The sequence below is a fragment of the Syngnathoides biaculeatus genome, chromosome 13 (genome assembly GCF_019802595.1).
Source record: "Syngnathoides biaculeatus isolate LvHL_M chromosome 13, ASM1980259v1, whole genome shotgun sequence".
Lineage (NCBI taxonomy): Eukaryota > Metazoa > Chordata > Actinopteri > Syngnathiformes > Syngnathidae > Syngnathoides > Syngnathoides biaculeatus.
In genome coordinates, this window is record NC_084652.1 from 2,047,979 (window position 1) to 2,073,968 (window position 25,990).

Consider the following 25,990-nt stretch of genomic DNA (forward strand, 5'->3'; position numbering starts at 1 on the left):
AGACTGGGCCGACCAGGAAATAAAAAAGCTTGGCTAACAGTTAGCCTGTCTGGTGACTAGACTGCAGTCGCAAACTCTTCTTGTAAATGTTATTGCGATGAACTATTTGGGGAACATGTAACGATTTTGTGTACAGCAGCGGTGCTCAATGAATCGATCAGAATTGTGCACCGCTGATGCAATCTCTTCGTAGATATTCTACGTTGCGCGCAAATGGAAAAATAATAATCCAATGCAAATTGAAAGTATAACATCCAGCTATTCAGTTGGTGGCATTTTACAACGTGATTCAATGAGTGAAGGGATGACTGGTTGCTACATCTAATGGCACAATTCATACACGAACTGCAAAAAATGAAAAGAAGAAGCCACTGGTTTCTTTAAGGCAGCACACGGAACTCTCTCAGACAACGACCTCTGCGCCACCACACTCTCTTTTTCCTTGTTTACCTTCCACCCCCACCGCTCTTAAAGACGTACACTCATAATTATAAATGTTACAGTACTTACCCATCCCATCATTTTTTTTTTTTTTTTTTTTTAGCGTCCACCACTGCTGCTTTAGTAAGCAACACAGTCTGGGCAACGTAGAGCAAAGACGAGCTAGACATGCTGCTTATGTTTATTTTCGATGTTAATGGAGAAAGTTAAAAAAAAAAAAATGCTCGCGAGAGGCAAGCTGCTTGAAAAGTAGATCTTAGGGTAAAAAAAAAAAAAACACTGGGCACCCCTGGTGTACAAGATCACGTGAGGAGCTGGAGCCTGACCCAGTGGACTCTGGACTGGTCACTCGTCACTTGCGGGACACATACAGAGCAAGGTAAACATTCGCACTGACAGCATCACGGAGTGGGAAGTGAATCTGATAAACCTGCAACGGAGTCAAGTGAATGGACCACGTCACCACCAGTGACTCATCACGAATATTAAAACAGATTTAATATGTGCCGTCCTCGGGCCTGACGCTTTTCTCAACCAGATCGAGGGGTGGAAAAAAAAAAAAAAAATTACTGCAACACACACAGCAGGTTAAAATGGGGGTAGGCCCGATTATCTGGAAAGGTGTACACCTTACTGTTCCAAAACTAGCTTTTATTCAATGCTATGAAAGTCATAATTTGAGAATGTTGCAGAGATTTCCAGAAATTGGATTCTTCCTGTTATTTTTGTTCTTCCAGCGGTTGTTGTGCCCATTGCTCTCTCCTCTCCTTTTGATTTAAAGTGCTGCATATATTTACTTCTTTCCTAGCAGGGAGCTTTTTCTTTGTGTGTGATAATTTTTTTCTAATTTTAATTTAATTTTTTTTTTTACATTGTTCTGCTGCTCGAGTTTGTCCTAATCCTAGTGTGCTGCACTTGTGCTGTACAAATGAAGTCCCTTTTGATTCGGATTTGAACCCCCAACCTCATAACCGTGAGGCAGATGCGCTCACCACGACCTCGCCGTGCTGGTTCAGTAATAAGTCACCAAAAGAGTTTTCCCTCATGATGCACTGCATAGTAATAAAACTCGAGGACACTTCCAGATGCTGAGATAAAGACAAAAAAAAATAATAATAATCATAAAAATCAGATGCCAACTCCAACAGTGCACAGTCACGCTGCATGCTAGTGCCCCCTGGCGCTCACAAATAGGCTGACATTCTCCTTCTTCCAGTCATACAAAAGCACACAGCTGCGCTCAGAAAGGATGATGGGGGAAAATGAAGGACAAAGACCAGAAAAAGAGATCTTTATCACTCTGAGGCAACAAGGCCTGACGGGAAGTCAATGCCTGCCGGGTTTTATTACCAACGGCCCTTTTCTCTGACGCTGGATCGTTTTCGAGGAGGGCTCACGCGGGATGCGTTGCTCAGTATTTTCGGATAAGACGGTCTGTTCCAACATCTTCGCGGGCACGCTGAAGGCACATCCACCAAATGTTTTTCTGACAAGGCCTTGAATCAGAGAGGCCTGCCGGTTTTCGACTGTGCACTTCGGTCACCTTGGGCCGCGTCGCCTGCCTGGTGCGCGGCGGGCCCCGGTGAATTGCTTTCATCGAAAAGCTGATCTGCAGTCATCATTTTTTTTTTTTTTTTGGACAGCTTCAACCATTTGTGAAGGCACATCATCGGGGGGGGGAAAAAAACAACAACTTGCTCATGTAAGGCAGCGGGCACACAAACTGACAATCGGGCAGAATTTGAGAAGTTTTCCAGTTTTTCGGTCAAAGGCCCAAATATCAATTTCCTCCAAAACATTTATCCCGAGTACCGTAATTCCCGGCCTGCAGAGCACACCTGGTTATAAGCCTCACCCAGTACATTTGTAAAGGAAATACCATTTGGTACATACAGCCGTGTAAAAGCCGCAAGCGTCCACATTGAAACACGAGATACTTACAAAGAAAGACGGTACACAGGGAGTTTAACGCTAGCGCGCCATGCTAACGCTAGCGCAGTGGTATCAGGCCAATTAGAAAAAACATACTGGTAAAAATCACAGAGACACGGCAGTAACATGCTAGCGCAGCGCTAACAGGGCCGGACCGGTAAAAGTCACTTCCTCGGCACATATATTCCACCACTCTCACGCTTCCCTTTTCCACTCGATGTGCCACCTTGCGGCCGTCAGAAAAAAATCCACAAATTAGCCGCATCAACGCATAAACCGCAGGGTTGAAAGCGTGTGGAAAAAAAGTCGCGGCTTATAGGCCGGAAATTACGGTAATTACCATCATCAAAATAATAAATATTTACACTTGAAAACGTCGATATGGAAATGTGCAGCAGCTTGTGTGTTCTTTTTCCCCAATCTGCATTATTTTTAAACTTCAAGGCACACTCTTGCCTCACAGCATTGATTTTCATTTTTTAAAAAATGACCCTGTGGTGTGTGGAATTGCTGATGTTACCCCCCCCCCCCACCCGGCCCCCCCCGCCATTGTTGACTTTCATTATTCATTTTCCATGCTGGCAGCTTCACCTCTGATTGACTCCTTCCTTTTCACGCTGCACCGCTGCGGTCTCGAAATCGGATATTCCGAGCTGCGGTAACCCCGGACGACATCTGACCGGGACGCCAAGTCGCTGCCTCGCAATCTAACCAAACACCACTGAAGTTGTTTTGATTGTAAAACACGGGAAACAACATCAAGCAAGGTGTTGAATTCAGTAAATGTATTAAAAAAACAAGGCTAAAATAAAGCAAAACTACTCACGGGTTAACTGTCATTTACATGCATTCATCCACATCTTTTTTTTTTTTGTCTATCATTACACTTTTTGTCTTTATCGACAATGTTACTTTTTGGCGCGAGCATGACCAAAAAAAAAAAAAAAACGCAAAGATCATTTGACGAGTTCTTGTTATTTCCAGCCTATAAACAGCAAGTTTTTCAACCCTGCGGTTTATGCGGTGATACGGTTAATTTGTGCATTTTTTCTAATGGCCAGAAGGGGGCACTAAAGCAGAAAAGGTGAGGGTGAGACCGGTGGAATATATGTGCCGAGGAAGTGACTTTTACCATTCCAACCCTGTTAGCGCTGCGCTAGTGTGTTACTGCTGTGTCTCAGTGATTTTTACCAGTATGTTTTTTTTTTAAACTGGCCCTGCTAGCGTGGCAGGTGTTACCATTAGCGTTAGCGCGTCGGCGCTAGCTTTAAACTCTCTGTGTACTACCTTTCTTTGTAATTATCTCTTGTTTCAATGTCAGTTTCAATGTGGGCGCTTGCGGCTTTTACACGACTACAGCGTATGTATGTACCAAATGGTATTTCCTTTACAAATGTACTGGGTGAGGCTTGTAGTAACCAGGGGCGCTCTGTCGGCCAGAAATTACAGTAATCCTTAGATGAAGTCCCTCCTTCTTTCCAGTACCGCTGCATGTTTGGTTTGTAAATGACTAATAAGTAAGGCCGAAAGACGGAGACGTTCTTGAACGCGGCGCGTCAAAATTACCGAGACGTTTCAAATGTTGTCACTTTCCCCAAAAACTCACAAATGGAACATTTGTGAAAAGAGCCGAGCGAATACGCCATTCCCTTTTTGTTAATATTTTATTTTAGGGGCATTTGAAAAGCTCGTTTTGCATTATTTTTTTTGGGGGGGGGTGGACGGGTGATTCCACAAAAAACTTTAAGACAGACAAATGGCTAACTGTGCATCGGTGCAGCTTTTACAAGATTTACAAGGACGACAGTGATACGTATTCATTGACGGTCCCTTTTCTGCGCCCGCGTGAACAAAAATTGGAAAATCCTCAACCATTTGGGCGGCCGATTCACGCTCACCTTCACAATTCTGAGAGCACATCGCCCGTTAGCGGGTTCCGTTCTAGCGCTTGATGATCTCCTTTATTTGCAAAGGCTCCGCTCCGCACACGCTCAAAACCAAGCAAACACGAGCGCGGCGCTGCCGGCTACGAGTCGGACGATAAAGCGGCACACGAGGAAGAGAAAAATCAATGATAAGGCCGTAAGGTGGTTCATTAAGGATAGCGCGAGCCCAGATGGGTCACGTATTGGAAAACAGATATAAGTACGCATAATGCACATCAGCGCATTTGCAGATCCATCTATGTGAGCCTTGTAAGGACTTTACGAGGGTTTTAAATGGAGCAAAATACATGTGAATATGTATTCAAGATCTACGAGGCGGGCTATTGAACACGGACTCAATAGCAATAATACATACGGCACAATATATTACATTAGCGAGACGTGATCGTTAATTACATTCAAGGTTAGGATCATTAATAATAAATAAGGACTATTGTGTTCCTCTGAAAAGAACGAGGGAGCAGAAGGGGGGAGACGACGGGAAATCGAGTGGAAAGGATGTGAATGAACGCCGCCCCATTCAGCTGGGACTGAAAATCTTTTCATCATCGAGCCCCCGCTCGTCCCCAAGGACTCCCACAGCTGACGGAGACCTTCCAGTCGACGCCGGCGTTAATTACTCCTTTCAGCTCTCATCACGAGCATTTATGACGCTGAAAGCGTGCGGCCTTAACTCTCAAGGCACCGCGAGGGTTAAAGTTACGGTGGCAAACGCGTACGGGTGCGTATGTGTCAAATCTCATTTCCTGTTGATCCACCGGGCTAAAAATACGACGACAAAGTAGCGCTAAACACATTTTGGCCGCCACGATAATCGCAATCGCTGATGGATGACGATAACGGATGAGAATCAGCACCTCCAAATCCGAGACCGTGGTCCTCAGTCGGAAAAGGGTGGCCTGGCCTCTCCGGGTCGGGGATGAGATCCTGCCCCGAGTGGAGGAGTTCAAGTATCTCGGGGTCTTGTTCAGACGACAGACGGATCGCTGCAGCGTCTGCGGTGATGCCGACTTTGTATCGGTCCGTTGTGGTGAAGAGGGAGCTAAGTCCAAAGGTGAAACTCTCAATTTACCGGTCGATCTACGTTCCTCCCCTCACCCATGGGCACGAGCTGTTGGTCATGACCGAAAGAACAAGATCCCGGATACAAGTGACCGAAAATAAGTTTCCTCCGCACGGTGGTCCGGGATCTCACTTAGAGAACGGGTGAGAAGTTCTGTCATCCGGGAGGGCCTCAGTGTCGAGGAGGCAGATGAGTTGGCTGGGGCATCTGATTCGGACGCCTCCCTGGTGAGGTGTTCCGGGCACGTCCCGCCGGACGACCCAGGACACGGCTGGAGAGACTCCGTCTCTCGGCTGGCTTGGGAACGCCTTGGGATCGCCCCGGGAGGGGCTCAGCGTCAAGCCGCTACTCCTCCGCATTGAGAGGAGCCAGATGAGGTGGCTGGGGAATCTGATTCGGACGCCTCCCTGGTGAGGTGTTCCGGGCACGTCCCGCCGGACGACCCAGGACACGGCTGGAGAGACTACGTCTCTCGGCTGGCTTGGGAACGCCTTGGGATCGCCCCGGGAGGGGCTCAGCGTCAAGCCGCTACTCCTCCGCATTGAGAGGAGCCACATGAGGTGGCTGGGGCATCTGATTCGCATGCCTCCCGGACGCCTCCCTGGTGAGGTGCTCCGGGCATGTCCCACCGGAAAGAGATCCGAGGACGACCCAGGACATCCTGGAGAGACGCCTCGGGATGCCTCCGGAAGAGCCGGAAGAAGTGGCTGGGGAAAGGGAAGACTGAGTATCCCTGCTGAAGCTACTTCCCCCGCGACCCGACCTGGGAAAGCGGTTGATAATGGATAATGGATAATCATGATTGGCTACTTGGAGATTCCCCAGATTTTTTGGGGGGGTGCACGTACTCCGTTTGAAATCACATTCTTTGGATATTTGTGTTGCTCAGGTTTTCATGTCGCCCCATCGACGCTCAACTCCCTCTCCGGCAGCCGATAGCGATCTCTGAGCTGGATTCTTGCGCAGGTACCGAAGCATGAAATATGCAGCGGCTTTGACGTACGACTCTGACACGCGGCTGACGAAAGTGCATCCAAATCTCCCGGGAGGTTCTGATGCGGCGCTGACAGCGCACAAGTCAGATAGTGCACTCGCTATCTTTATTACGGCCGCATTGGCTGCCCCCACCTCATGCCGAGCCGATTGTTTACTTTTCCAATATTTCTGACGTGGAGTTTGTGCTTGAGTCCACCGACAAAACTTGCTGATTATAAAAATATCCGTCCATCAGTTTTCTTTTGCCGCTCATCCTCACATGGGTCGCGGGGAGTGCTGGAGGCGGGGTACACCCTGAACTGGTCGCCAGCCAATCGCAGGGCACATTGAGACAAACGGCCGCACTCACAATCACACCTTGGGGCAATTTAGAGTGTCCAATGAATGCTGCATGTTTTTGGGATGTGGGAGGAAACCGGAGTGCCCGGAGGAAACCCACGCAGGCACGGGGATGAAATGCAAACTCCACGCAGGCGGGTCCGGGATTGAACCCGGGACCTCATAACTGTGAGGTCAACGCTTTCCAGCTCATCCACCGTGCCGCCCGCCTGCGTACTCCACTACAAAAATGAGAACAGGAATACATGTATTTTTTTTTCATTTTTTTGTACTCACTGTCCCCCAGGCTACCAAGAATGGGTCTGTGACCCACCTTTGGGTCCCGACCCACCTGTTTAGGACCATTGATTTATAGGATGTAATGACAGTGACAGTAATGACATCATGAATATTGTTTTATTCTTTTACCCCATGAAAATCGATATTTCAAGTTCGAGTGTTGGGAGTTTGTTCACTTTAGTGGCAGGTTTTGTCTTTGTGGTTTTTTGTCCATCACTTTTACCTCATTTGTCCTTATTGTTTTTCAGACCCACCTCGTATTTTGCCACGTGTATTTTCATTCTTTATTTTCCTTTCACACTTTTACGTTATTATGATGCGGATCTTTTATGATGCGGAATTCTGGAATGATCCGAGGAGTGCCTATAAAAGGACGAGAAGGACCGTCAACGGAGCTTCTACACGCCACACTGCACTTGCCTTTCGTCCCAGGACATTTCTGGAACATTTGGTGACTTGGAATATTCGCTGGAAAGAACATTTTGCCTGGTCCTTCAACTGGTGACTATTCGTAGCTCGGCTCGACGACTCGGTCTTGGAACTTCTATTTTGTGCTAGTTTAATCGTTTTTGTGTTGTATTGTTGTGTTAAACGCAATACAACTAACTGCTTTGTCATATTTTGTTGTTTTGAGCAAGGGGATTATAGTCTAAATACGTAACGTAATTTATTCAAACGGAATTTACTTGCCCTGCCTTTGTTGTGTACTTATGGGTTGAAGATCGCATGCCTCAACATGGCTTATCATGGCATTGTCATCATTTTTTGTTGGCAATAACTACAGCCCGTTCCAAAGAAAGAAAGTTAAAACGCAGACCGGTGTGACGGTCTGAGCGCCCCCCCCCCCGTGCTGAAAAGTCTCCTTGTGTACTTAAATACTCTGCGTGTAAAATTGACAGAAGCACATCAATTGCCACGCACTTAATGAGTGCTCCGAGTCAGGAAATGAGCAAAACGTTCGACGATCTGAGTCCTCGCGTTGCTTCCGGGGAGATGGGGGATTTAAACGCGCGGACACACTCAGCTGGAAATGGGCTTTCCCGGAAAGCCGCAAAATCTCCGCTTTGAATGTGCCTCAACCGAACCGAAGTCTCGCCCGCGTAAAGACTTTGAGTGAGCTGTCAAAAATAGAAGTTGAAACTCCAAAACAACAAGTGAAAACGTGTCCCATCTTCACGTGAATTCCATAAATCAGGTCCATCGCTGTGCGATGAAGGCCGGTTATTAAATATGCATCTCTCTGAAAAAGAAAAAAAAAAAAAAAAAAAGCTAACAAAGCACTATGGGAAATCTGAGGCACTATGCATTATGGCGCAGACACTGCTTAACCACAGCTTGAAAGCAAAGTGCATTAAGGTTTTTTTTTTTTTTTTTTCCTCTGGACTCACTCCATCATTTTTGTTTTTTTTTTTGCCCCCACCTTACCGTACGAGTCAAGCCGGGTAATGAGGAGAAAACGCTCATAAAACACACTTTTTATTCACGCGCACTGCTACAAATCAAAACGAATCGAGCGGGGAAACAGATGCTATAAACGGCAACGGTGCATATATATTTAATCACACAATTGCTTTTTACGATGTTTGAGCGATATTTCACCAACGGACGCTCAACGACTTTCCGACAACATTGGCTGTCAAGTCGAGCGCTTATTGTACCCATCGCTACTTCAAAACTGGCGAACGACGCGTGAAGAAAAAAAAAAAAAAATCCAAGCTTCGAAAACATTTTGTCATCCTTTGAAAGTGTTACTGCAGGATTCAACAGGACACGACTGGGGAGGGGTAAAAAAAGGCGTTCAAAACTTGTCAAAAGTCATTCGTGCAACTCACCTTCCATATTTTCTCCACTCGGGACAACTTCCGGGCGTTCATTTTTGGCTGGGAGCGTCGCGGCAGGACGGAGAAAGAGCGGCGAGTGATGAGGATGCAAAGTGAGAGAGAACGAGAGAGAGCGAGAGAGAGAGAGAGAGAGCGCGATGCTGAATAACGACCTGGTCGTAAAGCAGACACACCTCAGCCCTGAGTGGGGATAATCCCCGTCTTCGTCAGCGGGAATCTCGTCGGTAAAATTCCAGTGATCTGAGTAGCCCCAAGGTCCGCCCACCACCACCATCAAGAGCTGGACTGACAATCGGCCTCCGTTTGCGCATTTTCCAGTCCCTTACAATCAAAGTTTGCAAAACCTCAATTATCGGAATAAAGAATACATTAGACAATCATCGGCCTAACGGTGCAATAATTCATCTGTGTGCAATCAAGAAGAATGAAAACTTGCAGTCACACAAAACGAGTGAGAAATTTTCTTTTCCCAGTTTCTGCTCAAGTGGGGTACACAATTTAGCAGAGGCCAGATCGTCAGATGTCTCAGGAGGATTATCCCGAGTGGTGCAGAATCAGAATCAGATTTAATGGCCAAGTGTGTAAAAACACACGAGGATTTTTTCCTCCAGCAGTCGGTATTGCCCTAGCACGACACAGAACAAGGAACAACGTAGCCGCAAGACCAAAGAACGAGAGACATTTCGGTTTATAGCGATTATTCCTTATCCCATGCTATGGAGGAAGTCGTTTTCCTCGATCTGCATGGACTGTCGACGTGTGCAGCGCGTCGAAAGTTGACGACACGCCACTGACAGGAGTTACAGTAGTTCTACACAAATTAGTCACTTTGCACTTGGTCCCAACAAAGTTTTACACCTTTTCTATTCAACGCATAATCGATATGAAACTTAATTCGTCTTTTTTTACCTGATATGAAGTATATCATTTCACGCCCTCATGATCTTCATTTCTGCCACCTCCAGGTCTGCTTCCTGTTGTCTCTTCAGCGCCACCGTCTCTAATCCGTACATCACGGTCGGCCTCACCAGTTGCTTTATAAACTTTGTCCTTCATCCTAGCGGAGACTCTTCTGTCACGTAGAACACCAGACACCTTCCGCCAACGGTTCCACCCCGCTTGGACCCGTTTCTTCACCTCCTTACCATACCATACCATATTGTTGACCCCAAGTATTTGAAGTCATCCACCCTCGCCATCTCTTCTCCCTGTAGCCTAACTCTTCCCCCTCCGTCCCTCTCATTCACGCACATAGATTCTGTTTTACTTTGGCTAATCATCATTCCTCTCCTTTCCAGTGCGTTCCTCCATATTTCTAATTGTTCCTCCGCCGGCTCCCTGCTCACAATATCATCTGTGAACATCATAGTCCAAGGGGATTCCAGTCTTGCCTCATCCGTCAGCCCATCTATTACTACCGCAAACGGGAGAAGCCGAAAGGAAAAGAAGAAGATGAAGTACATCAGCTCGCTACACTAACATCAATGTGATGAGCATAGTTCTAGTGAAAAGTCATCGTTGTTGTGTCTTGTACCTTTTAGTTGGAAAATTAACAAATCTAAATAGTTCAGACTTGTCATTGACGTCGAATTTCATTAACGCCAAAATCAAGCCGAGTTTTAGCTCGGCAATTCCCAAGTCCTTGAATTGGTGATTCAAGTCTGACTCAAGTCAGTTCATGGAAATGAAGTCCTCCACCTCCGATAAGAGCCGTTAGATCACTCTCACATCTTCAAAATTGGTTAAAGCAGTCTACGTGCCGTGCTGTGCGTACTGACAGTCGGGACACATCTGAGCATTTTTCCCTCCCGTGCGATCAAAGCCAGCAAAAGACCAAAGAAACTATTATGTGGTGTGCGGTGTTTTTATTGGGTTTTCCCTCATGAACCGCTCGCAAAACGGTCGGGGGCCGACACTCGTATCAGACATCCAATCCTTCTGTTGTGCGGTCAACACAAAGCCAGAAGGAGCCTTGAGACTCCGCGACTGCGACGTTTACGAGAAAGACAGCAACCGTGATCAGGAAGCGACCTGAAGCCCGCCAGAAACAAATCATTTTGTGTCGTTAACTGTGTGTATATCATGCAAAAATATATATAATTCAAAAATCTGATGTTCAAGAGTGTGTAGATCTCAAGCTTAAGTGGCATCAGACGCCGACAGGCTAATACCTGTAACGCACCCACAAAGACAACAATCAGCAGTGGAGCTTTTACGCGCGCCATTAGCGCCATCTTGCTGCTGTTCAGCAAAGATCAGCATTACACGCGCTCGCAGCTCAGACACGACACCCGGCCGGCTTCTTTCCACCCCGCATCGGTGTTTGTTTTGCAACCTGCCTGACAACCAGCTAACGTGTCGAGTGCGCAAATGGACGACGGCAAAGGTGGGGTGAAATAAACACCCCCCCCAAAAAATGGTGGCAATCCATCTGCGCCTCGGAGGCCTCGCTGGACTCAAATGTGACAGTGCTGACGGATTGGCTGGGTCGCCAAACTTCTGTGGCTTGTCAATCATTCAATGAAGGTGGAAAAACTGCTCCCAGCTCCAAACCAAATCACTTTTACAAACGGACTGGCAACTTATTAACTACGTTATCCTCTTCCACTCGCGCACTCGCCATCGCCGTCATTACCTCGTGTTGACGGACGGATTCTGAGGGGACACTTCATGCAAAAGTGGCTCTTTAAGGGCTCGTCCGCAAATAGTTGGGGTCGCTGTAGAGCCTGCCCAATAGTGAAATCCGAAACAAATTTTCACATTCGCAAGCATTTTTCCAATCACATTAAAGAATGTTACCAGTACAAGTCGAGCAGCAGTTGAAAAGAAAACTTACAGTTTTTCCCCTACATTTATTTCCGATTCACTTCTCACAATTTACATATTTTCTTTCCTGAACCTCTTCTCGACACTTGTTGGAAAAGTCGCCTATTCTCTCACAGAGTCAGCCTTATCTCCCTAACACTAAAACAAATCATGTCATGGTAAAGAGGGAGCTTAGTCGAAAGTCGAAGCTCTCAATTCACCAGTCGAGCCACGTTCCTACCCTCGCCCACGGGCACGAGCTGCGGGTCGTGACCGAAAGAACAAGAAGCCGGGTACAAGTGGCCGAAATGAGTTTCCTCCACAGAGTGTCTGGGCTCTCCCTGAGAGATAGGGTGAGAAGCTCGGTCATCCGGGAAGGTCTCAGTGTCGATGAGGTGGCTGGGGGATCTGATTCGGACGCCTCCCTGGTGAAGTGTTCCGGGCACGTCCCACCGGAAAGAGACCCCGGGGACCACCCAGGACACGCTGGAGAGACTATGTCTCTCGGCTGGCTTGGGAACGCCTCGGGATCCCTCCGGAAGAGCTGGAAGAAGTGGCTGGGGAAAGGGAAGTCTGGGTATCCCTGCTGAAGCTACTTCCCTCGCGACCTGAACCGGAAAAGCGGTAGATAATGGATGGATGGATGGATGAAATCATGTCAAGACATTTAATGCTGTCCAAAGAACATATGGAAAGACTCCCAAAACCATTTTGGTCCTTAGTAGGTGCTGCCGTTTTGGCTAGCAATGGCGTTCAGGGCTTCCCCCCCCCCCCTCCCTGACATGAAAATGGAAGCATGAATTTGAGGGAAGCCTTAATTTGCGCTAAGTGGCTGGGACACCTATCGACTAATTGAGGCATCCATTAGAGGACATCATGGATTTTGAAGATAAGGATAGCTTTTATAAATGCGGCTGCCCGAGCCTCATTCTAATTACACTGTTGCCTAATTAGTATGTAGCGCGGGCCTGATTCCGAGGGCCTTTGGCAGATTCGATTGACACGGCAACACGGAGGCTAAAATCTGATTGCACCGTAAATCTAACATTCACACAGTGGAGGCAGCGTGGCCAAGAGGAACACTACAAAATAAAGGGAACGGCGGGCTGTTGGAAATAAATATACGATTTCAGTCGTAAATGCGCCGTTTAGGCCAGCAGAGGTTTTGTTGGTGGGTGTGGACTTTGTTCTATTTGTGACAGTCTGGTTGTCATTTCAATCCCTCCCTCGCTCGCTCCCACCTGCGCGCCGCCGAGCGGCACGTAAACAGCATCTGTCGACAGCTGTCGACCAAGTTAGCGCATAAGCGGCTCAAGGCGTTAGCGTCATCATGTTCGCGGGTCAGCGTCATAATCAAATCCGGCGAGGCTGAGGCGGACAAACTTTCTTCAGAGAATCGGAGAGAGCCGCACAAAACAAAATCTCTATTCCCGTCGCGCGCCAAAGAATTTGGCGAGCGGGCGAACATCAATCATCACGCGTGGGCTTTGCCGTCTTCGTCGAGGGGATAATTTGACAGGCCGCCAGCTCCGGAACAGTCAATCGCTCAATACCGCCAACCCCCTCCGCGCCGCCCTCCACGCACTTCTACACCCAAGAATCGTTTTCGACGTCCCCGATCGCCGTTGTGCGCCGCGTGAGCTCCGCGCACTCGACTTCACCGCAAGCCGGCCATCCACTCTCGGCTCACGAAAAGCAATCTTCCGCCGAGCGCCGAATCTCCTCAATCCTCGTTGAGCCGCGGGGAGCGCCGCGAGGCGGCGGAGAAGGCGTATCCTGGATCAGGGCCGGGAGAGCACGGGAGGGTGCAAAACCGAGTCGCGACCAAAAGAGAATCAAACGAGCGGCGGCTGTCCGCAAATTCGACACTTTGCTTGTGTGTTCGACCCGGCTGCTTTTCGGCAACAGGGCGGGAAATTTACCTTGGCGGCTGCCGGACTGCGGCGCACAACGAAGGCCTGGAAAAGGACGCAATCAGGAAAGCTCATAAGTTATTTCGGGGAGGACTGAAGCAGCCCAGAGCAAGAGTGGAACGTTGTCAACTAACACCTGCACGCCTTCATCACACCCTGACAAATTCACTTCGCACGGTCCGCTTCTGTTTTCTCCTGCCGCGCACATTTATTTAACAGCAGCAGCGGCAATGCCTGCACATACATCAAAGGTTTATGTTGCCGTTTGATCGAATGCAAACCTTTTCTTTCCCTATTTTGACGACGTGTAAGGGCGGCATGGAGGCATCTTCTTTTCCTTTCGGCTTGTCCTGCTTGGGGTCGCCGCAGCGTGTCATCTTTTTCCATCCAAGCCCATCTCGTTCACCTTCGTCTTTAACACCCGCGGCCTGCCCTCAACCTTTTCTTTGGCCTTCCTCACGCTCTCTCTTCCTTGGCAGCTCCATCCTTACCATCCTCCAACCAATTTACTCACTCTCCCGCCTCTGAGCATGTCCAAACCATCCAAGTCTGCTCTCTCGAACCTCGTCTCCAAATCATCCAAGTTTGGCTGTCCCTCCCTCTCATGAGCTCATTTCTAATCCTATCCAAGCGAGAACCTCAACATCTTCATTTCTGCCACCTCCAGTTCTGCTGTTGTTTCTTCAGTACCACCATCTCAAATCCGTACATCATTTTATAAACTTTGCCCTTCATCCTAGCGGAGACACTTCTGTCACATAGAACACCAGACACCTTCCGCCAACTGTCCCACCCGGCTTGGACCCGTTTCTTCACTTCCTTCCCACACTCACCATTGCTCTGGATAGTTGACCCCAAGTATTTGAAGTCGTCCACCCTCGCCATCTCTTCTCCCTGGAGCTTCACTCTTCCCCTTCCGCGCCTCTCATTCACGCACGTATATTACATATTTTGCGTCGGCTAATCTTCATTCCTCTCCTTTCCAGTGCGTGCCTCCATCTTTACGCTTCCCAGTGCGTCTACTTGAGTGTTACCCTGCCTACTAGCTACACTTGTAAGCTACCATCCAACAACTTAAGCTGCCTACCGACCTTCTTACTAAAACTACCCTGCCATTGTGTCTTAAAGACTTTTCTTTTTTTACCCTAGCCAACTGTCCACCTAACCTACCTCAATCTTACCAGTCTACCCGTCTCCCTACCGGTCTTCCACCTTAGTCTACCGACCCTCATACTTCTCAGCCAGTCAGCGCAACCACCGCGCACAAATAAGATTTCTCCTTTCACTCACAATTTCGTGAAATGAATCGAGATGAACGCGCTGCATTCAGGTGTCGCATCCCTCAGGAATCCAGGACGACCTTGTACACTTCGAGGGTGCGAGTCGGCCGCCGCGTTGCTTCTGGCAAGTGTTATGTGTGTATCTGCCGGCTGGGTTTTGTGCACGTCGCCGCTGTATCATGGCGGGGTCGATAAGTGAATGTGCCCGTGTGACACAACAGATTAGTCGCGCCGGGCTCAGCAGACAAAAACGACAGCGAGAGGACTCGGGAGGAACGGCTGCTCGCTAGTGCTGCTCTAATTCTGGCTGACAAAAATATTGTTGAAATTCCCCTGCACTCGCTATTAAGTTCTCGCGTTCATTATTAATAATTATACTCCGGATGGCTCTCTTTGATAAGGAATGTTCTTTTAAACACAATGTTTACACCTGGAAGGGGATATGAAACGCGGATTCCATTTGAAGCGCAGGCAGCAAAGGGAATGCTTGAGTGCGTTTCATGAAAAACCAAAACTTTATGAAGTATATTTGGCATGACCGCGCTGAAATGTGGCTAGCAACCTTTGACGGGCTCTTATAAAGTCACGCTGCTGATCAGGTTTTCTCTCCGCCCAAACTCTGCTTATTGAGTCAACGGCAAAAGGTAAATACAGCTGCATTTTTTTTGAAAAATTCATAGATGAGGGTGCCACGGAGGAGCAGGGGTAGACCAATGGCAGTTGACAGTTGTGAGGAACGGGGTTTGAATCTTGACCCTGCCTGTGTCGGAGTTCGCATGTTCTCCCTGCGCCTGCGTGGGTTCTCTCCGAGCACATCTCAAAAACATGCAACATTCATTGGGAAAATCAAAATTGCCCCAAGGTGTGATTGCGAGTGCGACTTTTGCCTGTCTAAGTATGCCCTGCGATCGGTCAGCATCCAGTTCAGGGTGTACCCTGCCTCCTGCCTATGGATAGCGGGCATAGGCTCCAGCACTCCCTTTCGGCTTGTCCCGTTAGGGGTCGCCACAGCGTGTCATCTTAGATCGCAGGTGTCAAACTCAAGGCCCGGGCCCCAAATCTGGCCCGGCGCATGATTTTGTGTGGCCCGCGTGGCGTATCGGCTTCCATGACAAAAATCTGTACGAAGGTTTCAAATTGTCATATCATAAATGCTAACTGAGGTATTGCAAGCAATATTCTGTGACCAAACATCAGCAATAGTTCAAAAACTCATCATCCTTGATCTGTGATTACAAAACTAGCTCATGAATTTCATCTGTAAATATGATGAGGTGAAAGATTTTCACGGTTGCACATCGTAGCTACAATGTGGCCCGCGACAAAAATGAGTTTGACACCCCTGTCTTAGATGAACGCATATTTGTTTGGCAGTTTTTATGCCAGATGGCCTTCCCGACGCAACCCCTCTAGATTTAGCCGGGGAGAGAAGCTGACAGCACCTTGTATTCCCGAGCGGTCTCCCACCCAAGCGCTCACCGGGGCCAAACCCGCTTAGCTTCCGAGATTTGACGAGATCTGGCGTCCTCGCGGTTGATTTGCGATGATGTCCACTTGCTCTCTCGTGTGAGTTAATGAGCTAAAAATGATTGCAGCAAGACAAGAAGTGAGGTGTGGAAAGCGCGCAACGTTTCTTGGTCCTTGAATTGTTTTGACAAAAGACTGAAAGAGTGTATCAGACACCGGGGAATGGTTTGAAATTCTGTAAAAATAAATGAATACATAAATCATTTTAAAAAGTCTCCTTTAATGTCGGAGTCAAACTCACATCTGGTGAATAATTGAATGGCCTGTGATAAGCAGCGAGGACGACGTGAACGCTATCAACAAGGATTCTCTTTTTTCCTTTGACTACATGAATAATTAATCAGACCAAGTAGCGATTGCAGCGATGTGAAGATGATCTAAAATGGCAGCTTGAGGATGTTCTTTCCCAGCCTCTTCAGAATGCCTCCTTTTCAGCTATAATTAATATTCACTGTCATGTGGCATAATCGTACAGGAAAAGACGCGGAAGTGGACATTAGCGCTGATGTGCGGTTGACGGGAGCGACGGCGCGCGTAAACGTCCTTTCAGCGCGGCTTTGCAGTTGCGGGTGTGGGGGTGGGGGGGGGGTGCGACCTGTTGCTATGCCCCCCACGGGAACAGAGGAGGCTGCCGGGTCGATACCGACGAATTCTGTCCGCCGTCAAACACGAGCGCTGTCGGCGTGAGTCAGATTGATCATTTTTCTCGCAAAAATATCCCATCAAGCTCGTCACAGCGGACGCGAGCAGACGGCGGTCGGCCTGCAACGCCAGGCCTGCGTCATCTCCAGATGGCAGCCAGAACCACCGGGGCGGCGTCATCTGTGTGTGTGCGTGTGCACTGCCAGCTCCCAGCCTCGCCCTCTCCACCTTTGCAACCATGGCAACGGCGAGCACGAGGTCCTGCGCTACTGTTGCGAGGTGGGGGCGGGGCTCTTCGCTGACTACCTTGGGTGTCCTTTCAACTACCTAAAGAGATGTTTGTGTCTTTGTGTATATTGAGGACAGAGTCATCTTCTTTTCCTTTCGGCTTGTCCCGATAGGGGTCGCCGCAGGGTGTCATCTTCCTCTCTAACACCCACTGTCTTCATGTCCTCCTTCCGACAACATCCATCAATCTTCTCTTTGGCAGCTCCATCCTCAGCACCCTTCGACCAATATACTCCCTCTCTCACCTCTGGACATGTCCCAACCATCGAAGTCCCTCTGCAGAGCTCATTTCTAATCGTATCCAACCTGCTCACTCCGAGCGAGAACCTCAACATCTTCATTTCTGCCCCCTCCAGTTCTGCTTCCCGTCCACCGTCTCTAATTTGTCCATCGTGGCCGGCCTCACCGCTGCTTTAGAAACTTTGCCCTCCATCCTAGCGAAGACTCTTCTGTCACCGAGAACATCGGACACCTTCCGCCAACTGTTCCACCCCGCTCGGACCAGTTTGCCACACTCACCATTGCTTTGTATTGTTGATCCCAAGTATTTGAAGTCATCCACCCTCGCCATCTCTTCTCTCTGTAGCCTCACTCTTGCCCCTCCGCCCCTCTCATTCACGCACATATACTCTGTTTTACTTTGGCTAATCTTTATTCCTCTCCTTTCCGGTGCGTGCCTCCATCTTTCTAATTGTTCCTCCAACTGATCACAATATCATCTGCGAACATCACGGTCCAAGGCACAGCTATCAAACTCAAGGCCCGGGGCCCAGATCCACATGATTGTATGTGATTTATGTGAAGGCAAATCATCAGTGTCAAAATCTGTGATTCTTGCGAAAATATGTCCCAACGTTTCAAATCGGCAGATATCATAAATTATCATGTTGAGATATTATCAGCATTTTTGTGTTATCAACCCTGAACAATGGTTGAAAACCCCACTAAGCTTGATTTCTGATTCCAGAACTAGTTCATACATTTCCTGTGTCAATATGATGAGGCGATTCAGAATTTCTATGGTTTCACCATCACGTCCCTCTGAGAGAAATCGTGACTACAATGTGGCCCACGACAAAAATGAGTTTGACACCCCAGGTCCAAGGGGATTTCAGTCTAACCTCATCTGTCATATTGGGGCCAGAATCTTGAACTAAAGTCCTTTTCTGAGCGGCTTTCATCTGACGTCAGCCCCATTTTCTTTGTTTTCGAGCGTTAGAAATGTCCAGATGGCACTTGTGGCCCTGCGCGTTGATGAAATCCATCCATCACAAGCGCTGTATCCGAATTTCTGCCTCTGTGAAGATCCCAACGCTGACTTCCAATTGACGTTGTTTGAGAGTTTCAGTGAAAATCGCTGAATTCAAATGGCCCCTCGGGTCATACCATTTATAATTCAACCACGTGCACGTCTCTTCAGAGTAGAAACCATTATCAGGGGACAACATCACAATGCTTTACTTTGAGATTTTCTTTTTCTTTTTTTTTTTTTTTTTTTGCATTGGTTGTTTGTGTAAGAAGCAAAACGTACATATAATAAGCCACATGGGCAGACGCTAACGCTTGATTTGTTCCTTCTCAACGTCAGGATGAAACATTTAGCGGGCACGGAATTGGACGGTAAAAAGTACCAGCGTGAAATTTCAACCGCTTCAATTCAAAGGAACGCCGTCGATGGCCTCCCGCTCTGAGAAGAAATCCTGAAAGACGTTGAGAGCACTGGCAACTCTTTATCACGCTCAATGAAAACTACATAATCATCCGGTCTGAAATCTTCCTCTGGGACAATATCGCACGTCCTCACTCCGTTGGAAGTCACATTTCCAGAATATCTTAAATCACCATTAGGCAGTGTCGGAGCCTTAAGGGAAGCTTGTGGGGATGAAGCGACCATTCCTGACACTCAAATAAGCTTCTGTTGTCGCCGCTTTGCAGAGATAGGAACGGGTTTGTATTTTGCACAGTAATCCGGTGCAAGAGCCGTATCAAAACGTGGGCTGCCAATTAGATTGCAACATATGTTCGTGCGTTATAGAATTACTATTGAAGAGAGTGTACTTGGGTGAGTATAATTTTGACAACTCAAAAGCTTTGACCCAAAAAAAAAATAGTCACTGTGAGTGGACGGGCACCATCACCCTTCCAAATCTGCACAGTCGAGCACGAAAAACCACGCACCTAAAAATTTGTTACGAGTAGAAATGCATAAGATGCTGAAAGACGTCGCTTATTTTGTGTAGTCTCGACCAATGTTCCATCGAAGCTGCGCAACTGCGCAATTGTCGCACGTGAAAACCGATCCAGCGCAATGAATCACAGCCCTTTTTTTTTTTGTCCGTCTTTAAAAACGAGCTGCTCCCTCAGCCTACTTCTACTTCCTACTTTACCTGACACCGCCCCCCACCGCTCTTAAAGGGGTACACTCATAATTACAAACAGAACACACGCCCGTAACTTTATATCTGCGCGCATGACTGACCACACCCGTACATTTTTCAAATGTGATTGACTGCAAACATTTGGCTCTCTCGCGTACACTCCCGCCCATCAAGTGCGTAGACATGAAATGGTGAACAATTCCTGCTCGGGAAGTTGTCTCAAAATCTTCAAAAACACCACAAAAGCTCACTAGATTTATTGCTAGTTGTCTAATTTAGCATTTACTAGACTGGTCAGAAAAGTCTTTAAAAGTCTCCAATGGTTATACGAGGAAGAGCCATTTATCGACATGTATTTCAATCCATTTTCTTAGCCACTTATCCTCACAAGGGTCACGGGAAAGCTGGAGCCTATCCCAGCTGTCAACGGGCAGGAGGTGGAGTACACCCTGAACTGGTCGCCAGCCAATCGCAGGGCACATCGAGACAAACAGCCGCACTCACAATCCCACCTAGGGGCAATTTGGAGTGTCCAATTAATGTTGCATGTTTTTTTGGGATGTGGGAGGAAACCGGAGAGCCCGGAGAAAAAAACCACGCAGGCACAGGGAGAACGTGCAAACTCCACACAGGGAGGGCTAGGATTGAACCCGGGCCCTCAGAACTGTGAGGCCAACGCTTTCCCGCTTCACCACCGACATGCATTTGTTGTTGTTTATTTCTTGTACTGGGTGAAAAGAACTCGGGGCAGTAAGTCAAAATGGTGTCGGGCATAAACGAAGGCTTAAAAATGCTGAAATATTTTGTATTTTTTTTGAAGTGCTACTTGACATTCGTTCTGATTCGAGCCTGAAAAATTCTGATTCAATGTTTGCTTTTCCATGCACACTGTAATCATAAATCGAGCCACCACCAATTTGCTTTACAACAACAACATAAAATACATTTGTGCACGATAAACGCATCGGGGCCCGGTGGTGTGGCCTTTGAGAAGAGAAAAACAGCTGAGCACTATATTTCCACTATTTAGCACTACATTGTTCTACGTATACTCCATGAACGTTTTCAGCTATTATTTTCAAACATGTAGAGTATAATGTATTTAGAAATAAATCTATAATTTCACTTCATACGGTCTTTAAAGACTAACGATGGCTGAAAAACAGGGGGAGTGCTGTACTACAAACATTTGATGCAGTTTAAGAAAACGTTGACAGAGGGGTAGGAAAATGTCAATAAGTTGGACTTCGCTCAGTAGTCACGGTTGTTAAAGGTACTCGATATTTGCGAGAGGCAGCGGCAGACCCCCCACCCGCCCAAAACCCAATCGCTTTGAACCACACCACGATCAGGTGAGGTTAAGTGTGCTGGAATTCTCTCTCCTTCATCGGAAGAACGCCAAAAACAATGCACGACGACACCTGGGGACTGTTTGATGAAATTGTATGGAAAATAATGCAAATCTCCTCTTTTGCAAACAAACAAAACAAAAAAACGCTGCACATTTGATGAAGAGCTTGTGACGGCAATAATATGGAGGGGAAAGCACTTTCTTCAACCTCCCAAACTCCGCCGCAAATACTTCACATGCCATCAATCAGCGCATTCCAAAAGCGGATGAAATGTTTGTCTAAAAGTGTCAACGTGGCCCACATCTCGGATGCACCCCTGCTATTAAATGTCACCGTGTTCTTTCCACACACGATAATCAATCACACGCGGGCTTTCACTCGCAGCGGAGGGAGTGAAAAGCGGAAAGAACGGATGCCGATCTCCTCTCAGCGACGCCACTCGGCAGCAGAACGCGGCTCGCACTTCATCGATGCCGCAGCGCAAAGACCCCAAAACGCGGCGAAGAACACGCAGATGGAAATCGGCCTAACACCATTCCCGTGTTCCGGTCCGACTCGCCAAATAACAACAACGGCAAACTTTGAACACGGCTTTTACGGGTCGGTGGGTGGCTTCAAGCAATTTCACGCCCGTGGGCTGCTCAATTCAGGGGGGGGGGCAAAGGTGACCCCAAGGTTAACGTTGCGTCGCAAATCGGCGTCGGATCGCGACCGACACCGAGTTCAACTGTTGGCATTTCGTCGGAACGCCGCGCCTCATTAAACGGGCGCCGGGCTGCGGGGAGCTAAAGAGCAGACGTATTGTTGACGGCCAGCTCCGGCCTGCGGAACGGCGCGCCGGACGTCCGTAATGCGGGGAAATATCTGCGGCGGTGGCCATTTTGGGGATGAAATCAGTAAAACAGCCAACGATCCCAATCAGGAGCGCTTTTCGTGGCCTTGATGCAACCTCAAGACAATCAAAACAACCACCTGGGTGGATTTTTCTTTTAATTACACAAGAATCGGGCAGGGAACTCGCAAAGTGAGTAGTACTGCGATCGTTATCTGGAACATGACTGCAGTATGCTCATAAACTCACTTGGACCTTTCAGTTGGGCTACAAAGGATATATTGTGCATTTTTTTTTTAAACACACAAAACAATGGACATTTCCAAGCTGTCAATCACTCGTATAATAACAGCCAATCAGATAGCCGCATCGTCTTGACACGCCCCTGCCGCCATGTTGTCCCAAATGCAATGCTGGTTGTCGGTAGCGGGCGCTTGGAAAAGTGAATGTTACCAAGAAAACGGTCCTCAGATGCGCTCGGGGAACGTGCAATTCTGATGAAAGATATCCTGGGGCCCGCTTGATTCATTTTCCAAAGCCTAAAACTCGACCAAGTGTGCACGATGGATTATGGCTCGCGGGAGACCGCACGTACAATTAAATGTGGACAATATCAGAGTCGGGTTAGGGATACGTAGACGCGCCATGTCATGCAAGAGAAATGTCTATTTGCATCACATCAGAATTTTAAGACAGACCACTGGGTTCCATTACAAGCCAAGTCAAATAAATTATAAAGGCTACAATGATATTACTCGTGATCTTTCCAAGTCCAAAGTACTCACTCTGCTTTACATGCGTAGTACAATTCCACTATTTTATCCTACTGGATTTCAATATGAAGTTTCTGGGGCGCCAAACTTTTTTTTTTTTTTGCATCGATCGCCAACGTTTCGCTGTAACTCTGACATTGCGTCCTGCTGCGTCCAAAATCTTAATTCCGTGTACAAAGCCTTGCGTGAAATAGTTGAGACCTCTCTGTAGAACTCTCTTGGACAAGTCCGGCGCATTTGGCAAAAAAACACACCGCAATATTATCTGGAATACGCGTTTGAGAATCGACTTCAAACATGTTCTGTTTAGTCGCCATTTTGGAAGATTGTGGGACACGGCAACTGTAGCTGAGGGGGGCGGAGCTTAAGATCGGCAGTTTCCTCCAAAAAAAAAACTCGCAAGTTGACACCCTATCCACTACTGGGCCAATGGCGGGTACTGTATAGATTTTGTTACCACGACAACCAAGGGTGAAAGTAGGGAAACTGATGGGAGAGCCTCAACTTCTTTAAAAAAAAAAAAAAAAAAAGTGCCCATAAATAAAATAAAAGCATTTCTATTCATGGGGGCAGCATTTGTGCGCGGAATTCACGCAGATCGGCTGGTCGGGAGGTTGCTGAAATTTAAACTTTGATTGGTGGGCAGGAAAGCCAGCGATGCAACAATTTCGATGTCCATTTTACATCACAGCGGCGATGCAACATCACATATTTGAATATTGCAGTTTCACGGGATGAGTGAACGGTAACGTTCAACTTTTGGCAAAGTCCATCCATTATCCAAGCCGCTTATCCTCACAACGCTCACGGGAAAGCCGGAGCCTATCCTAGCTTTAGCTTTGGGCGAACTACACCCTGAACTGGTCGCCAGTCAGTCGCAGGGCAGATATCGACACCATCACTGAGCGGGAATCGATCCCACGCTGCCCTGCACCGAAGGCAGGCGTGTGAACCACTACACCATCAGTGACTCCTTTTGGCAAAGTGAAAGGCACAAATGTCAGGACTTAAATGCAAATGTCACCGGATGTCCTATTTGTTTGTTGGACGTCCAATGTTTGATTGTGATGGGCCAAGTTCTTCTTCTTGCACTTCTTTTGACACTCGACAGTTCACCACGCGCACGACCAAAACCTAAACGCGACCACAAGTCCTGGCCACCGGCCTGTCCGCGGTTTGCAATTCCTCCGGCCGCTAGCTTTTATTTCGCCTCGCGCAGAATATGAATTTTAACGACGGTCATTTGCGAAATTTTACGGCGTCCCCGCCTTCGTTTTGCAGCTGCGCCTAATGAAGTGATTTTTTTGGATGCAATAACTAAATAGCAAGCTGTTCGACGCAAGCGCCGCCACGCGCGTTTACCGTCACCGCGAGGCTTTTCGCAACCATGACAGGCTCCGTTTATCTTATTGGAGGTCACAAATGGAGATTTATGACCACGCAACTGCTTCGGCTCTAACGGGCCACTTGTAACAAATGAATTCGCGCGCAGGTCAGCGTGGCCGTGTTTACACATTCTTGCAAATTAATCAAATCCTGCCAGCGAACACAAAAGAAGCCAAATTGCCAAATGGAGAAGAGTTACTCCTTTGTTGCTTTTATGACATAAAAATGTTAACAGTGTGATCTTACTTAGTCTCAAATTCACCCTTTGCAAGTTGTGGGCCACACACAACACGCGCTGCAATTCTAAAACCAAATAAAACCTCGGGAAGATGCTTCTTATTATTAAAAAAAAAAAAAATCCTTATCTGTCTATTCATTTTAGCAACGAGGCACACCCAGGACGGTCACCAGGCGCCACCACACCTATGGACAATTTGCAATCTTGGGAGAGAAACCATACAAACACAGAGGAGAAGTCCAGATTCAAACCCAGAACTTTTGACTGCGAGGTATATGTGGAAACCAAGAATTAGCTGATCCTGTCCCGAGGGTCGTTGCGCCAGAGGTGGGTGAGAAACACCCAGATCATGCCCAGTGAAAGGGTTCAGCACCCACATTTTGATCATTTTCAACAGCAATTTAGGGTCACTGGCCAGCTGGAGCCGATCCCGGCTGACTTTGAGCTGCGTGCGCGAAGCACCCTGAACCGGTCGCCAGTCAGTTAAAGCACCAACGGGCAATTTGAGAGTCTTGGATGAAGCGTTTCTGAAATGTGGGAGAAGGCGAGACGAGCACACGACCTCATGACTGCGAGGCAGACACGTTAACCACTATGCCACCTGGCTCGGAATATTTTACCCGCAGATTCTCTCGATATACCGTCACAAACATTCCGTCGTTCGAGTATTGTAGTTTCCCCGACAGAAACAGGAAAAGCAGCTTCCATGTCAGGACGTTTCTCTGCATCTTCAGCCGACCCCGAGCGCAGCCGTCACTCAAAAGTCGCGACAGATGTCAACTTTGACCCAAAAAAAAGCACCAGCGAGCGGGGTCAGAGATCGTGACGCGGCGGGCCAAGCTTACGTCCTCGTCGTCCCGGGTGCGTTTCCTGTGGCAGCGGACGGGCAGTCTCGCATCCGGCGGCGGCGGCGGCGTCTTGCGCTCCTCGTCCGCCGCCTGGGCGCCGAGCAGGCGGCTGGCCTCGGGTCGCAGCGGGAAGGAATTGGCGGTGTTGATCTTGCCGGAGAACCTCTGGTACAAGGAAGCCATGGTACGGGCACGGGCGCGCGCGCGCGGTCCGCTCGGCGCGAGAAGGGCGCGTGACTCCTGCAGCAGCGGCAGCGACGTGCGAAATATCGGCACGGCGGTCCTCTTCCGCTTTGTCCGATGCGCTGCACGTCCTCCTCTGCATGCACACCGCGTTGGCCGTCGCCCCTCCCGTCCCACGTCCGCGGTGTCACCAGCGGCGGCTCAGAGGCGGACGCGCCCGCTTTGCGGTCACATGGACCATTTTTCCGCAAGCGCAACGCACGTGACAATACTCAGAAGAAAAAAGGTGCGCGTGTGTTGGGGTCCACGATGTTGTCGTCGTCACTCGTGAAGCCAGTGAAGGACGCGCTGAGGCTGCTGCTGCTGCTGCACACGCACGCTGCATGCGAAGTGAGCTGCAATGAGGCAACAGCCACGCAGTCTCTTTACGCACGGACGTCATCTCTGATCACATATCATTCACTTTTTTTTTTTTTTCCATTTTGAATGTGGGGGTTTTTTTTTTTTTTTCATTTTTTTAAGAGATGTAATTGTGACAACTATTTGCTTATACGGTCCCACAACGGAGCTCGAGTGCCTCTCTGTGGCATTCGGATTTACGACAGGCTGGCAGGGAGAATGTCAACAGAACAGTCAACAAAATTCCGCATTTTCAGTGATAAATATGCTCAATATGAATTGACAGGGCGGGACGGTAGGTCAGCTGGT

At 48.1% G+C, this 25,990-nt stretch overlaps 1 protein-coding gene and 1 non-coding gene across 2 annotated transcripts in view; both read right to left on the reverse strand.

The window, feature by feature from the left end:
• The window catches only part of dpp6b (dipeptidyl-peptidase 6b), a 96,255-nt gene that overhangs the window by 51,868 nt on the left and 18,397 nt on the right, over positions 1–25,990 (reverse strand). The window contains exon 2 of the mRNA XM_061840198.1: positions 25,097–25,677. Coding sequence (XP_061696182.1) covers positions 25,097–25,282 — 186 coding nt within the window. The 5' untranslated portion in view covers positions 25,283–25,677. The remainder of the gene's footprint in view (positions 1–25,096; positions 25,678–25,990) is intronic.
• Positions 23,525–23,597, reverse strand: trnar-ucg (transfer RNA arginine (anticodon UCG)). Its single transcript has one exon. It is a non-coding gene; the product is annotated as a tRNA-Arg (tRNA).